The 17846-nt window shown below is 40.7% G+C and overlaps 1 protein-coding gene across 3 annotated transcripts in view; it reads left to right on the top strand.

Annotated features, from left to right (window-relative positions):
• PLEKHG5 (pleckstrin homology and RhoGEF domain containing G5) overlaps nucleotides 1-17846 on the top strand; it is a 264891-nt gene that overhangs the window by 225358 nt on the left and 21687 nt on the right. For all 3 annotated transcript variants that reach the window (XM_077250373.1, XM_077250374.1, XM_077250375.1), the window contains one exon: nucleotides 15015-15191. In XM_077250373.1, the coding sequence (XP_077106488.1) occupies nucleotides 15015-15191 (177 nt within the window). The remainder of the gene's footprint in view (nucleotides 1-15014; nucleotides 15192-17846) is intronic.

Raw genomic sequence — 17846 nt, 5'->3', positions numbered from 1 at the left:
TTGGCACATGGGTTCTTGTAATCTCAGGATGGTTTTTTTGATTAGGGTTTTTTGCTGACCGCTCAGTCCCCTTTTGTATCGTTCTGCTTTCTAGTTTACAGCGGGCCTCAATTTGCTAAAACTATATATATCATCTCTATGTGTGTGCCTTCCTCTCATTTCACCGTCAATACATGTGGGGGGCAACTATATCTTTTGGGGTTCATTCCGCTGGAGGCAAGTGAGGTCTTTATTTTCTCTGCAGTGCTAGTTAGCTCTTAGGCTGGTGCGTGGCATCTAGAACCAACGTAGGCACGCTCCCTGGCTATCTCTAGTTGCGTTTGTCAGGCGTAGGGCAGCGGTCAGCCCAGGTTCCATCACCCTAGAGCTCGTCCGTAATATATTTGTACTTTGCTTGTCCTGTGCTATCCCTAGCCATTGGGATTCATGACAGTGTATAGCCGGCCCACAAAGTGTTAATTGTTTGGGCTGAAGCAGGAGAAAGAGAAGTGTTTAAGGGAAATTTTTTATTTTTTTTTTTCCCTTCAGAGTTTTGCTGCCTAGCCCTTAATTGCTGTCTAGCTGCTTCTTACCTCCTCTTAACCCTTGAATGGCTCTGATCTTAGCTGTTTAACATGGATGTCCAGAGTTTGGCTTCCAGCCTGAGTAATCTCGCGGCAAAAGTTCAAAACATACAGGATTTTGTTGTTCACACTCCCATGTCTGAACCTAGAATTCCTATTCCAGAGTTCTTTTCTGGAGATAGATCTACCTTCCTGAATTTCAGGAACAATTGTAAATTGTTTCTTTCCTTAAAATCTCGCTCCTCTGGAGACCCTGCTCAACAGGTCAAGATTGTAATATCTTTCCTGCGGGGCGACCCTCAGAATTGGGCATTTGCATTGGCACCAGGGGATCCTGCATTGCTCAGTGTGGATGCGTTTTTTCTGGCATTGGGATTGCTCTATGAGGAACCTAACCTGGAGATTCAGGCTGAAAAGGCTTTATTAGCCCTCTCTCAGGGGCATGATGAAGCGGAGATATATTGTCAGAAGTTTCGGAAATGGTCGGTGCTTACTCAGTGGAATGAGTGCGCCCTGGCTGCAAACTTCAGAAATGGTCTTTCTGAGGTCATTAAGGATATTATGGTGGGGTTCCCTACGCCTACAGGTCTGAATGAGTCTATGGCTATGGCCATTCAGATTGATCGGCGTTTACGGGAGCGCAAACCCGTGCACCAGTTGGCGGTGTCTTCTGAACAGGCACCTGAGACTATGCAATGTGATAGAATTCAGTCCAGAAGTGAACGGCAAAATTATAGGCGGAAAAATGGATTGTGTTTCTATTGTGGTGATTCAGCTCATGTTATATCAGCATGCTCTAAACGCACAAAAAGGGTTGATAAATCTTTTGCCATTGGTACTCTGCAGCCTAAGTTCATTTTGTCTGTGACTCTGATTTTTTCACTGTCTTCCATTTCCGTCGATGCCTATGTGGATTCGGGCGCTGCCCTGAGTCTTATGGATTGGTCATTTGCTAAACGCTGCGGTTTTAGTCTGGAACCTCTGGAAGTTCCTATTCCTCTGAAGGGAATTGACTCTACACCATTGGCTATGAATAAACCGCAGTATTGGACACAAGTGACCATGCGCATGACTCCCGTTCATCAGGAGGTGATTCGCTTCCTTGTACTTTATAATTTACATGATGTACTAGTGCTTGGTCTGCCATGGTTACAAACTCATAATCCTGTCCTGGACTGGAAAACAATGTCTGTGTTAAGCTGGGGATGTCAGGGGGTTCATGATGATGCACCTCCGATTTCAATCGCTTCATCTACTCCTTCTGAGATCCCTGCGTTTTTGTCTGACTATAGGGATGTTTTTGAGGAGCCTAAGCTCAATTCGCTCCCTCCGCATAGAGATTGTGACTGTGCTATAGAATTGATTCCTGGCAGTAAGTTCCCTAAGGGTCGTTTATTTAATCTGTCACTGCCAGAGCATACTGCTATGCGGAATTATATTAAGGAGTCCTTGGAAAAGGGACATATTCGTCCATCTTCGTCCCCTCTGGGAGCAGGTTTTTTTTTTGTGGCAAAAAAAGATGGTTCCCTGAGGCCTTGTATAGATTATCGCCTTCTGAATAAGATTACAGTCAAGTATCAGTATCCATTGCCATTATTGACTGATTTGTTTGCTCGCATTAAGGGGGCTAGGTGGTTCACTAAGATAGATCTTCGCGGTGCGTATAATCTGGTGCGGATAAAACAGGGTGATGAGTGGAAAACCGCATTTAATACGCCTGAGGGCCATTTTGAGTATTTGGTAATGCCTTTTGGACTCTCCAATGCTCCGTCAGTCTTTCAGTCCTTTATGCACAATATTTTCCGTGAATATCTGGATAAGTTTATGATTGTGTATTTGGATGATATTTTGGTGTTTTCTGATGACTGGGAGTCTCATGTTCTACAGGTCAGGAAGGTGTTTCAGGTTCTGCGGGCCAATTCTCTGTTTGTGAAGGGCTCAAAGTGTCTCTTCGGAGTCCAGAAGATTTCTTTTTTGGGGTACATTTTTTCTCCTTCTACTATTGAGATGGATCCCGTCAAGGTTCAGGCGATTTGTGACTGGACACAACCTACATCTGTTAAGAGCCTTCAGAAGTTCTTGGGGTTTGCTAATTTTTATCGTCGGTTCATTGCTAATTTTTCCAGTATTGCTAAACCTTTGACTGATTTGACTAAAAAGGGTGCTGATGTTGCTGATTGGTCTCCTGCGGCCGTGGAGGCCTTTCAGGAACTTAAGCGCCGGGTTTTCTTCTGCTCCTGTGTTGTGTCAACCAGATGTTTCACTTCCTTTTCAGGTTGAGGTTGATGCTTCCGAGATTGGAGCGGGGGCGGTTTTGTCACAGAGAAGTTCTAATGGCTCGGTGATGAAGCCATGTGCATTCTTCTCTAGAAAATTCTCGCCCGCCGAGCGCAATTATGATGTGGGTAATCGGGAGCTTTTGGCCATGAAGTGGGCATTTGAGGAGTGGCGTCATTGGCTTGAGGGTGCTAAACATCGTGTGGTGGTCTTGACTGATCACAAGAATCTCATTTACCTTGAGTCTGCCAGGCGTTTGAATCCTAGAAAGGCTCGTTGGTCGTTGTTTTTTTCTCGTTTCAATTTCGTGGTTTCATACCTGCCAGGTTCAAAGAATGTGAAGGCAGATGCTCTTTCCAGGAGTTTTGTGCCTGACTCTCCTGGAGACTCTGGGCCTACTGGTATCCTTAGGGATGGGGTAATATTGTCCGCCGTATCCCCAGACTTGCGACGTGCATTGCAGGAGTTTCAGGTGGATAAACCGGATCGTTGTCCACCAGAAAGACTGTTTGTTCCGGATGATTGGACCAGTAGAGTCATCTCCGAGGTCCATTCTTCTGTGTTGGCTGGTCATCCTGGAATATTTGGTACTAGAGACTTGGTGGCCAGGTCTTTTTGGTGGCCTTCCTTGTCTAGGGATGTGCGTACCTTTGTGCAGTCTTGTGAAGTGTGTGCTCGAGCTAAGCCTTGCTGTTCTCGGGCCAGTGGGTTGTTGTTATCCTTGCCCATCCCGAAGAGGCCTTGGACGCACATTTCCATGGATTTTATTTCTGATCTCCCGGTTTCACAGAAAATGTCCGTTATCTGGGTTGTGTGTGACCGCTTTTCTAAGATGGTTCATTTGGTGCCCTTGCCTAAGTTGCCTTCCTCCTCTGAGTTGGTCCCTTTATTTTTTCAGAACGTGGTTCGTTTGCATGGGATTCCGGAGAATATCGTTTCTGACAGGGGATCCCAGTTTGTGTCTAGATTTTGGCGGACGTTTTGTGCCAAGATGGGCATTGATTTGTCTTTCTCGTCTGCATTCCATCCTCAGACGAATGGCCAGACGGAGCGAACTAATCAGACCTTGGAAACTTATTTGAGGTGTTTTGTTTCTGCTGATCAAGATGACTGGGTTGCTTTTTTGCCACTGGCCGAATTTGCTCTTAATAATCGGGCTAGTTCGGCCACGTTGGTCTCTCCTTTTTTTTGTAATTCGGGGTTTCATCCTCGTTTTTCCTCTGGTCAGGTGGAGCCTTCGGATTGTCCTGGAGTGGACGTGGTGGTGGACAGGCTACATCAGATTTGGAATCAGGTGGTGGACAATTTGAAGTTATCTCAGGAGAAGACTCAGCAGTTTGCTAATCGCCGTCGCCGCGTGGGTCCCCGACTTCTTGTTGGGGATTTGGTGTGGTTGTCTTCTCGTTTTGTCCCTATGAAGGTCTCTTCTCCTAAGTTCAAGCCTCGGTTCATCGGTCCTTATAGGATCTCGGAGATTCTTAACCCTGTATCTTTTCGTTTGGATCTCCCAGAATCGTTTGCTATTCGTAATGTGTTCCATCGGTCGTTGTTGCGGAGGTATGAGGTGCCCGTTGTTCCTTCGGTTGAGCCTCCTGCTCCGGTGCTGGTGGAGGGAGAATTGGAGTATGTTGTTGAGAAGATCTTGGATTCTCGTGTTTCCAGACGCAAACTCCAGTATTTGGTTAAGTGGAAGGGTTATGGTCAGGAGGATAATTCCTGGGTGGTCGCCTCCGATGTTCATGCGACTGATTTGGTCCGCGCCTTCCATAGAGCTCACCCTGATCGCCCTGGGGGTTCTCGTGAGGGTTCGGTGACCCCTCCTCAAGGGGGGGGTACTGTTGTGGATTCTGTTTGTGGGCTCCCTCTGGTGGTTACTGCTGGTACTGGGTGACTTTGGTGGGTTGCGGCCTTTGGTTTCCACCTGTCCATCAGTGGCTGGGTGTTTCCTATTTTACCTGGCTTTTCTGTCATTTCCCTTGCCGGCTATCAATGTATTCAGATGTGCTCTGTTTGGTTCCTGCCTACCTGCTCCCAGATCTTTCAGGATAAGCTAAGTGCTGATTTTCAGTTGTTTGGTTTTTTGTCCAGCTTGCTTATTATGTCTCTATGCTAGCTGGTAGCTCTAGTGGACTGAGGTTCTCCCCATGTGCCATGAGTTGGCACATGGGTTCTTGTAATCTCAGGATGGTTTTTTTGATTAGGGTTTTTTGCTGACCGCTCAGTCCCCTTTTGTATCGTTCTGCTTTCTAGTTTACAGCGGGCCTCAATTTGCTAAAACTATATATATCATCTCTATGTGTGTGCCTTCCTCTCATTTCACCGTCAATACATGTGGGGGGCAACTATATCTTTTGGGGTTCATTCCGCTGGAGGCAAGTGAGGTCTTTATTTTCTCTGCAGTGCTAGTTAGCTCTTAGGCTGGTGCGTGGCGTCTAGAACCAACGTAGGCACGCTCCCTGGCTATCTCTAGTTGCGTTTGTCAGGCGTAGGGCAGCGGTCAGCCCAGGTTCCATCACCCTAGAGCTCGTCCGTAATATATTTGTACTTTGCTTGTCCTGTGCTATCCCTAGTTATTGGGATTCATGACACAGAACTATGAATTAACACATATGGAATTATATACTTAACAAAAAGTGTGAAACAACTGAAAATATGTCTTATATTCTAGGTTCTTCAAAGTAGCCACCTTTTGCTTTGATGACTGCTTTGCACACTCTTGGCATTCTCTTGAGGAGCTTCAAGAGGTAGTCACCGGGAATGGTTTTCACTTCAAAGGTGTGCCCTGTCAGGTTTAATAAGTGGGATTTCTTGCCTTATAAATGGGGTTGGGACCATCAGTTGTGTTGTGCAGAAGTCTGGTGGATACACAGCTGATAGTCCTACTGAATAGACTGTTAGAATTTGTTTTATGGCAAGAAAAAAGCAGCTAAGTAAAGAAAAACGAGTGGCCATCATTACTTTAAGAAATTAAGGTCAGTCAGTCCGAAAAATTGGGCAAACTTTGAAAGTGTCCCCAAGTGCAGTGGCAAAAACCATCAAGCGCTACAAAGAAACTGTCTCACGTGAGGACCGCCCCAGGAAAGGAAGACCAAGAGTCACCTCTGCTTCTTAGGATAAGTTTATCCGAGTAACCAGCCTCAGAAATCGCAGGTTAACAGCAGCTCAGATTGGAGACCAGGTCAATGCCACACAGAGTTCTAGCAGCAGACACATCTCTACAACAACTGTTAAGAGGAGACTTTGTGCAGCAGGCCATACTGGTAAAATAGCTGCTAGGAAACCACTGCTAAGGACAGGCAACAAGCAGAAGAGACTTGTTCGGGCTAAAGAACACAAGGAATGAACATTAGACCAGTGAAAATCAGTGCTTTGGTCTGATGAGTCCAAATTTGAGATCTTTGGTTCCAACCACCATGTCTTTGTGCGACGCAGAAAAGGTGGACGGATGGACTCTACATGCCTGGTTCCCACCGTGAAGCATGGAGGAGGAGGTGTGATGGTATGAAGGTGCTTTGCTGGTGACACTGTTGGGGATTTATTCAAAATTGAAGGCATACTGAACCAGCATGGCTACCACAGCATCTTGCAGCGGCATGCTATTCCATCTGGTTTGCGTTTAGTTGGACCATCATTTATTTTTCAACAGGACAATGACCCCAAACACACCTCCAGGCTGCGTAAGGGCTATTTGACCAAGAAGGAGAGTGATGGGGTGCTACGCCAGATGACCTGGCCTCCACAGTCACCAGATCTGAACCCAATCAAGATGGTTTGGGGTGAGCTGGACCACAGAGTGAAGGCAAAAGGGCCAACAAGTGCTAGGCATCTCTGGGAACTCCTTCAAGATTGTTGGAAGACCATTCCCGGTGACTACCTCTTGAAGCTCATCAAGAGAATGCCAAGAGTGTGCAAAGCAGTCATCAAAGCAATAGGTGGCTACTTTGAAGAACCTAGAATATAAGACATATTTTCAGTTGTTTACATTTTTTTGTTAAGTATATAATTCCACATGTGTTAATTCATAGTTTTGATGCCTTCAGTGTGAATGTACAATTTTCATAGTCATGAAAATACAGAAAAATCTTTAAATGAGAAGGTGTGTCCAAACTTTTGGTCTGTACTGTATGTATTTTTTTGACCCCCAAAACAAGGAAATGTGTCATCTTTCGCTTTAGGCCTTTTAGAGATCTTTTCATCTTCAACTTACTTGACTGCTTACAATAAGGGTACTGTCACACAGTGGCACTTTTGTCGCTACGACGGTACGATCCGTGACGTTCCAGCGATATCCATACGATATCGCTGTGTCTGACACGCAGCAGCGATCAGGGACCCTGCTGAGAATCGTACGTCGTAGCAGATCGTTTGGAACTTTCTTTCGTCGCTGGATCTCCCGCTGTCATCGTTGGATCGGTGTGTGTGACACCAATCCAACGATGCGTTCGCTTGTAACCAGGGTAAACATCGGGTTACTAAGCGCAGGGCCGCGCTTAGTAACCCGATGTTTACCCTGGTTACCATCGTAAAAGTAAAAAAAACCAAACCGTACATACTCACATTCCGGTGTCCGTCAGGGTCCCTCGCAGTCTGCTTCCCACTCTGACTGACTGCCGGACGGAAAGTAAGCAGAGCACAGCGGTGACGTCACCGCTGTGATCTGCTTTCACTTTACGGCGGCACTCAGTTAGTGCGGGAAGCAGACTGCGAGGGACCCTGACGGACACCGGAATGTGAGTATGACTGTTTTTTTTTTTTTACTTTTACGATGGTAACCAGGGTAAACATCGGGTTACTAAGCGCGGCCCTGCGCTTAGTAACCCGATGTTTACCCTGGTTACCCGGGGCCCTCGGCATCGTTGGTCGCTGGAGAGCGGTCTGTGTGAGAGCTCTCCAGCGACCACACAACGACTTTCCAACTATCACGGCCAGGTCATATCGCTGGTCGTGATCGTTGGAAAGTTGCAGAGTGTGACAGTACCCTAACAGTAATTTTGACCAAACCTTTACATGCCACTGTGTTTGGAACTTCAATTTTGCGATTGTTAGCTCTTGAGCAACCCCTTACATGATATGCTGGAATATATGGTTCAGACTTATTGAAAAACCATATTTGCAGACATTGCTGCCTCTAAATTCTGTTTTAATGTTCACGTGATTTTATCCAGTCTAACATAACCTCTATTGACAGATCACATCGGCAGTACATATCCCACTTATGTCTTGATAATTTGTTACAATGTGTCAGCGCAGGTAAAATGTAGCCCATCTGTTTAGCTCAGGTGTAGCAAACCCTCAACTCTGAGAAGCATTATGTCCAGGACTCCTGTGCAAGATGGGCCCTTTGCAGGTGAAAAGCTCAGCTTCATGCCCAATGCCACCTGCTTTGGAGGTGGTAGTGACCCTCTAACCCGTTGGCCCCTATACGGCCGCAGAGGCTGCACCAATGGTATGTACGCCCCTGATTATACATATTTTCTTTTTCGGATTTATACTGTGACTGCAAGCTGAGTTTTTATATAGGGAGGAATTGCAATGTCTCATTATACAATACAATTGTAAAAACAATTTACAGAAACCCCCTTATTTCAGATCATGTTAAGACCTGTTCCGGAAACAAGTTTCTATGGTCCCTACATCATTAGGCAAAGATGACCCCTTAAATGAATGAGGTGTTTGATTGGGTTTGTTTTTGGTTTTGTTTGTTTTCACAACATTATTTTAATTGTTTTTGTTTTCTTTCACATTTTCCTAATTAATGAATTTGCATAATGATTATGTCATAGAATGGGCCACAATGTGTGCAGCCATAGCAGGTCCTTATCTGTGCGACAAAAAGCGGAGGTGTGATCTGCTCTCCCTCCAATCTGGCCACCTAGGACCCCAGAGGGACAGCTCCAGCCTCCTTTGATGTCCCTCAGCCACTGATGAGTTGATGAGATCTGCTTTGCTGAATGGTGACAGGAGGGAAATGAGGTCTGAATGGTGACTCCTCCTGGCCCTATATTTCCCCCAGCCTGGGCTCCTTGCCCCTCACACTCTTATATTGATGTTTCAGGATAATTGTCCTCTCCATCGGCCTGAGGAAGGGTCTTGTCCTCTAGACTGACATGGGACAAGTTCCCTAATTCCAGCGCACCCTTTTTTTTTTTTTTTTTTTCCATTTAATTTGTAGATTTGTAGATTTTTTTTTGTTTCTGGTAAATTCTACCATCACCAAAAAAATATTTGGATCTTTTCTCATGAAATAAAGGAAAAGTCCATCAGTTCAGAATCCACTATGGGTAGACTTTCAGAATGGAAGAGTTGGGATCGTCTCTCTGTGATAGATGAGGTCTTGGTTGCCGGAAATGATTTAAAGGTAAGCATCAGCATAGTCTCCGCGGTGGGGGTGCCTCCTATATTCTAAGATGAGATTTATTCTTGTTTATCCTTTACTTCATGTTTTATTTTTTTATCTAATTATTTTTATTTTTTATTTGAATTCCAAAAATAGAATTGGTCATCCTTCTATGTGGAGTTAGACATTTTATTCTTTCATGTTTTGGTTTATATTTCTTTTTCTGATTTATTTATTTTATTTATAAGTTATATTCTATTTTCGTATTTTATATATATATATATATATATATATATATATATATATATATATATATATATGAATATTTTTATATATATCATATTTTATTTTTATAATCGTGTTATTTAATTTTTCATCCTTCTATGTGGAATAACACATTTTATTCTTTCATGTTTTAGTTTATATTTTCTTCTCATTTATTTATTTATAAGTTATATTTTATTGTTGTATTATATATATATATATATGTATATATATATATATATATGAATATTTTTCTATATATCATATTTTATTTTTATAATCGTTCTATTTTATTTTTCATCCTTCTATGTGGAGTAACACATTTTATTCTTTCATGTTTTATTTTATATTTTTTTCTCATTTATTTATTTAGAAGTTATATTTTATTTTTGTATATATATGAATATTTTTCTACATTTTATTTTTATTGTCCTGTTATTTTCATTTATACATTTTACTCTGTAACGGAAACTTTTTGCCTAGTGTTTTGTAGCCATGGCTCGATATATTAATTCCATTCTATTTTGATATACATCATCTAATGGCGATGTTGAGCTGACTTCTATTCCCAATATATGAGGAGCTACAAGTCTTAACATGTCTTTGAAACTAGTTACAGTATATTGTAGCTTGAGTGACCTATTAATGCCCTGGTCCCTATGGGCTGCGGAAGATTTAATTACCTGGCCACTCAAGTTTAAAGCAGGTACACAGTGGAAGTTGCACCTGTGCTTTGGCACCTTGGATGCCCAACATATCCTCTGATATATAGAAGGTTAGCGGTGCCGTTCATTCAATATTTCTGGGAGCCTCTTATAGATTATTTACATTGGGAGCAAATTGCTTCAAATTACATCTACACCATTGCCTGCATATCTACCTTTTAAAAAGGACACTTGCCATAAATACATAATATTTTTCCCTGGTGTAAATGCCACTGTTCTCCCGAATCCGGCGCTGTTTTTCTTTTGTTTCTACGCCTCTCCATTCCCGAGATACGACCCTTTCTCCCCTGTCTGTAAATCTCGTCATGTTAGCCAAGTGGGCGCAGCTCTCAACTCTTCTTGAGGTCAAAGCCCACTTGGATAACAATACTTGATTCATGGACAGGGAAGAGAGGACCATATCTCAGGAATGGAGAGGCGCAGAAACAAAAAAACAACAACGCCGTTTTCAGGAGAACAGTGGCATTTACGCTACATAAAAAAAACAAAGGTTTACAGAAAGTGACGGGTCCTTTTTAGCCAGTGGGTCATGAGCAGTCCCTGACTACATAGTCCACTTCTCTGCTAATCAGTCGCCTGAATTGTACAATTTGGCATGCAGCATTGGCCATGTTGGACATCATTGTGTTTATTGGGATATATATGCCTTGTGTTCGCAGTTATCAGCCAGTAGTGAATGTTATGACCTCACACATGTATGTGGATTTCCAGACTTGCTCTTTTGCTCTGTCCTGGATGGGTGAAGGCTGCAGGACATTGTCTGGCTTTAGATTACATGGTGTTTGTTTTAGTAAACCTGGACAAAAAGGCAACTATTTGTGCTTTACTGATCCCTATGGCTCATTCTGGAAGGTTGAAGCCCCCAGGAATTTGGGCTCAAACTTGGAAAAGTCTCAACACAAAACATCTCACTGATACATATTATATTTGAACGATTTAAATATTATAATTATGGTAAGCTTCTCAGGGTCCATGCACGCGTGGTGGCTCTTGGATCCGTATGGATCTGTAGGCACTCTACATTTTGTCATAGAGCATCAAAGAAAGAGGCGCTGCTTAGATCAGCGGCAAAACTTCCAAAATTATTAGAAACATCAAAAATAGAACATGGAAGCAAAAAGCCATAAAATTACATCATTTTTATTGGAACAAATATTTAAAAACATTTTTTTTAGAATTTTTGTCGTTGGTACAAAATGTGGATAAGAATATGCAAAAAAAAAAAACACCAAATGAAAGCAGTGGATTGCTAATAAAGTTATGGAAAATAGAAAAATTATTTTTAAAAATATTATTATTAGCAAAGAGGCATTGAGGGCCTGTTGTGCAGAAAGTGAAAAGGGAGCCAAAATCAAAGCTTCCCAAGAAAAAAATTTTTGAGCCCAAAGGAGAAAAAGGTTATATATATTTGTATATCGCTAACATATGCCATCATTTAACATGTTTACCAAAAAATACGTATATATATGAGTGGTTCACACAAAAAAACTACAATGAGTGATAAAAAGGTTCTTTCGCGCATGTATGTGAACTTTGCCTTTAAGAGGGTTGCTAGAGAGAATTTAAATAAATAAGACCAAGTGGACTGGTAACGTATAGTGAATTTGGGGATATATCACCCAGATCATTCAGATGTAAATATCAAGCATTAAGGAAACATGTTAGGACATTACCTTTAAGAGGTGGCGGCACCCCGACGTGCGTTTCACGTGTAGCTTCGTCTCAGGGAAAGTGCGTGAAGTGCACTTTCCCTGAGACGAAGCTACCCTCGTGAACGAAGGTAGTATAATATTTGTGTGCAGGTGAAAAGTGGGCCAGTGTTACTGGTGGACCCTTGGCACCCCAGTCCAGCACTGCATGTCCATCATTGATCAGTCACAGAGCAGCATTATCCATACAAGTCTATGGATCCGTAAAAATCACGGACAGCACGCAAATGCTGTCATTGTGTTGTCCGTACACTGTCCGCTTTTAACAATGCAATGCACAGAAGAAGTTTTGCAGTTTACTTATTCTTTTCAAACCAGAAAATTGCTTATGGTAAAAACTGATACTGACCCAACACTGATGAAAATCGGAATTTTTTTTTGCGCACCAGAAAAATCACTAATGGCTGAATGAGGCTTTAGGTGAAACCTTTGTGCCAATCACATAGCCTTACATTGTGCTTACATGAGCCTAACTCAGCAACAGGTTTCCTTTAGGATATAATCTGATTATGGGGGGGAAAAAAAGAGTACAAGGTAATGATGTAATAATATTTTTTATAATAATAATAATTATATATATATATATATATTTATGTGTATGTATTTAGATAGATATAGATATATGTATATCTATTGTGACAATGTCACTGGCAAAGTGCTGGAGGGGAGATATGTTTCACTGAGGCTGTTGGTTTCAGTGATTTAGAACCCGGAAGTTTTGCTCCAGCACACTAATGAGAGGCGTTAATTAGCCATTTTGTTGAAGGGCTAGGTTTTTGTGGACAACCATAGAGTGGGAGGTTGTCCACCTTATCTCCACCCTGTTGTGTGGTCTGGAGCTTAAATACCAGGCCTCTAGAGGCATTAGGTGTTTGAAGAGAGTAACTCCAAGAAAGTGCATGTGTTGGTGCTAAACTGAACCATGTGGTTTTGCTAACCCTGATCCGGTAGATTCCCGCAGATTTATGCACTGGGAGATACCATTTTGTTGTGGTTTCCTGTTTGGCCCAAGGGGCCGTATTTATTTTACTTCACCATGGTTTATGCAGCATATAACAAATAAACCAGTGAAGGATTTAAAGAGACAGTGTTCCAGTTTCTACCTCCATGTACCTCTGAGTGAGCTGATCTACCACACTATATAGACATATTTTTATATTATATACATACATATATATGTATACAAATATATGTAAATATTGATATTATATATATATTAATATCATATATATACACACACAACTATTTTTTACAGTATTATCCTGTACTTTTTTTTCATTATCAGATATATGTTTGTATGTATATATATATATATATATATATATATATATATATATATATATATATATATATATATATATATATATATATATATATATAAAATTATTTTTTTAGGGGACCCTTATGATATATACTAATATGATCATATACACATAAATTAATATGTGTGTGCGCCCTCATGGACCATTTCTAGACACAGCTTTTTCACGGCTACACCTGTAAGGGGTTAACATGAGGGTGTCAGCAGCAGTCCTCATTAGCAGGCAGGCACAGCCCTGTCACCAGCTGCAGCACACTTCTCCCTGCCCACTTCATGCAAATTTGCTCTGCCTGTTTTTCTTAAAGCTACAGAATCAAATTAGAAAGAGGAGAAGAGGGAAAGCAGAGAGAGAGCCAGGAATGTGATTGCCATGGCTTCAGTAATACCCGGGCCAGCAATGCAATCTGCTTTATTGACTATTGACTTTGCTGAGTGTTGACACAAGACTTTCATCCTCCTCTCAATAAGATATGGGATGTGATATTAATTATAAGGCAGACTAGTCTGGAGCGGCTCCTTCTGTGCTCTGGAGGCAGCTGTGTGACATTGTACATGACACATCATGGGGTACAGCCTATAATCGGAGCCGCACGTCCGGCAGAGGTGAGGATCTGCTTCCCTACAGCTGAGGGATGTGATGTTACTCCATTATTTTGATTATTTTGTTCTTAATTTATTTTTCCTATTTGTTTCTTTTGTTACACAGAACCTTCTGTATAGATTCTATGTCATCATTTGTTACATAGTATATATTATTATTATATCGCTCATCGGTATTAGTTTTACTTTTATACTTACTGATTGGAAAAGTGTCACAATTCTATATCGATATTTTCTAACATCGTTTACATCCGTATAAAATACTAGTCGTCGCTCCCTCATGTGAGGGTCCAGGCAGAAGAGATATGGGGGGTTGTATGAAGGAAGCCGGCACTGATTCTAGAGGTGGTGGTTACTGATGATTTACTTCCACTGACTACCTAAATGATAATTGTAAAAAAAAAAAAAAAATGATACCTAAAATTTTCAAAAGGATATATAAAATATTTGTCATCTGCAGTTTTCTATTGTGAGGACATAGTCAAACAACATTCCATGTCTAACAAATGTAACAAACCGCTTTTCAGGTGTTAATTTACTTTTGGTACCACTATGGTGGACTTAGACCCTGTCTATATGGTCCTATGGTTTAGTTTAGTCGAAACTCAGGGGTCTCAGGTGTACTAAGAACCTTAAAAGTAAAATGTAGCCTTTTTGTAAAAATTTTCAGGGGGTTGCCAGAGTCTAGACTTTAACATTTCCATATTTGGATTAATAAGAGAAAATGATAACTAATTTTTGAGAATTTGCATCACTATTGACATTAAGAGATGATATCATCATGATCAGATCTAATATTATAGGATTTATTATATTTTTGCTAGATTCACGCTTGTTTTGCACGCTCCATCTAAGTCATGGCACCTGAACATTTGGTCTACAATTCTCCTTCCTGCCCGGTTTTATTATTTGGTGTGGTTATTCCTGACACAGAGCTGCTGGTCGCAGTCTGGACTGTGATGACCGCAATGTGTACATGCCTGGATGGACGAGTGCGCTCTATAAAGCCTTTAGGATTAGCGTCGTGTGTATAAGGCTCTGCTAGGTCCATCTTTTGTCTGACGCTGAAGATCGGAGCACTGCCTCCTTATATCATTGCTTCTTCTAAGAACTTTCCATAAGGCTGTAATATATAGATTGTACTGTACACACAGCGTAACTGATGGTAGTGTAACCTATGGAGGGTAATATTGTTTTTGGTTCTCCCTTTGTGCTTAGGCTCCAGGGAGAAGAAGAAAGAATATGAATGAGTTCCTTGGTGATGCCAGTATTCCCGTGCAAGAGTCTCTCCAGAATATCAGCTGCTCCCTGCCCAACAACGACACCTGGAAGAACCGAGCTGCCAGTCGCTTCAGCGGCTTCTTCGGAGCTGGCACTACAGGCCCATTTGGAAAGGTTATCTATCTATCTATCTATCTATCTATCTATCTATCTATCTATCTATCTATCTATCCATCTATCTATTATCTATCTATCATCTATCTATCTATCTATCTATCTATCTATCTATCTATCTATCATCTATCTATTATCTATCTATTATCTATCTATCTATCTATCTATTTATCTATCGATCTATTATCTATCTATCTATTTATCTATCTATCTATCTATCTCTCTATATATCTATTATCTATCTATCTATGAAATCTATCTATTATCTATCTATCTATCTATCTATCTATCTATTATCTATATATATATCTATTATCTATCTATCTGTTATCTATCTATCTATCTATCTATCATCTGTCTATATATCTATTATCTATCAATTTATCTATCATCTATATATCTATCATCTGTCTATATATCTATTATCTATCAATTTATCTATCTATTATCTATATATCTATTATCTATCTATCTATCTATCTATCTATCTATCTATCTATCTATCTATCTATCTATATATTACCTATCTATTATCTATTTATTATCTATCTATTATCTATCTACATTATCTATTATCTTTCTATTAACTATATATTATCTATCTTTTATCTATCTACATTATCTATTATCTACCTATTATCTATCCATCTATCAGTTGATGTATTCCATACAGAATAATAACATGGTGCAGTGTATGACCTCTGTGTCCATGTGAGCAGGGGTAATGTGCCCGGCCACCCCTTGGCACGCTATCAGGAGAATGCCGGCTGTGCCCGTCACTAGACTTTCCGTGCTGCTAATTGCCTGACAGTCAGTGATTCAGTATTAGACACGTTGTGACAAGGTGAAGTTTCAAGTGAAACCAGTCAGGGGTCAGGTATCCTGACTCTTCATAAAGCTTTGTGAGGGTCCGTCATGTAGAGCAAACATTCCTGTGTTTTCTTTAGGTCTCGGTATTTGTTCAGGGTGATAGACAATATGCGGGTCACCAGCTGTCCTCCTGCACTACAAGTTCCAGAATGACCTGTCTGGCTCTACTATATGCACCTGGACTGGCCTAGCGTATATATTCTGTATATACCGTCTCGGCTTATATCATGGCCACCGGTGATAGGAGAATACACAATGTATGTTGAGCTCACACACACAGATATAAATCGACGAAGAATAACTAAGTGCGTGGAAAATGAAGAGCGGTTACTGCACGTATGTGAAAGGGATAAGTGACAGATACAAACCTATAAAAGACGTTCCCATAAACGATGTATAAGGCAAAGTAGTAATTTTATTATATTATATAGTCAAATATTTATTGATTGCCATCATAAAAGAGCGGGTAATTAAAAACAAAAGCAGAATGGATGAATGACAGCACCTCACAGGGACAATATAGGTGGATGGAATAATTAATCCGCAATCATGATGTCATATGTGGAGTATGATTGATTGTATGGTGAGGTCATGTAGGTCACAAAGCGAAATGTGACTTCTAATCCTAGCCAGGCCTCTTATGTATGACAGTGCAGTGTACATGGGCCGTGTATGGACCTTTTACAGACCTGTTGCCACTCCATGTGCCGCCATATGGTGCTCCTCAGTAAACACTAAATTCTCTTCTAGACTCAATGCTTCATCCAATACATTGATATAAAATCAGAGGTACAGAACTAGCCCAGTGATTTCTATGGGGGCCTTATAAAGACCCTTACTACAATACTACAAAACGCTATGGTATGTTTTTTGTATTCCAAAGGACCAAAGTATGTCATATTTCAGGAGATCCCCATTCTTGAGAGCGAAGTTGTGTTCACATATGTGATGTGTCACTACTCTTTTGATAATGTCTTCGATAGATGGGGATATCTTTGTGTTTCCACTTGGCAATCATATGAGAGGTAGTGATTGGGATGTCAGAAACCATATATTGGTGTCTTTGAAAAAGCTTATCAATACCTAATGCGAGTAATGCGGGATGTAGGGTGTGTGTGCTGCAGCTGACAAGCACATCACAGACGAGTAGATCAACTTCCTTCCATAAGTTAAGGATGTTACAACATCTTTTTGACCTACCTGAAAAAGAGTTAAAAACAACACACCAATTAGAATGAATATATGTACAGCAATGTAAAAGCAACTTGCGGTGCACATGTCCCATCGTTTGTAACTTCTTTTAAGTTCTTCTGGGTTCTAAAGACGCAAATCGGCTAAAAGAAGTCACCGGTCCATTCTTCGGTCTTGAAGATTACACCATTAGATAGATAGATAATAGATAGATAGATAATAGATAGATAATAGAGAGATAGATATAATAGATAGATAGATGATAGATAGATGATAGATAGATAAGAGATAGATGATAGATAATAGATAGATACTAGATAGATAATAGATAGACGATAGATAGATAGATAGATAGATAGATAATAGATAGATAATAGATGGATGATAGATAATAGATAGATAGATACATAGATAGATGATGGATAGATGATAGATAGATAATAGATAGATGATAGATAGATATGGGATAGATGATGGATAGATAATAGATAGATACTAGATAGATAATAGATAGAAGATAGATAGATGATTGATAGATAGATAGTAGATGGATGATAGATAGATAATAGATACATACATAGATAGATAGATGAT

The sequence above is a fragment of the Ranitomeya variabilis genome, chromosome 4 (assembly GCF_051348905.1).
Source record: "Ranitomeya variabilis isolate aRanVar5 chromosome 4, aRanVar5.hap1, whole genome shotgun sequence".
Taxonomy (NCBI): Eukaryota; Metazoa; Chordata; class Amphibia; order Anura; family Dendrobatidae; genus Ranitomeya; species Ranitomeya variabilis.
This window is presented reverse-complemented; position numbering and strand designations above follow the sequence as displayed.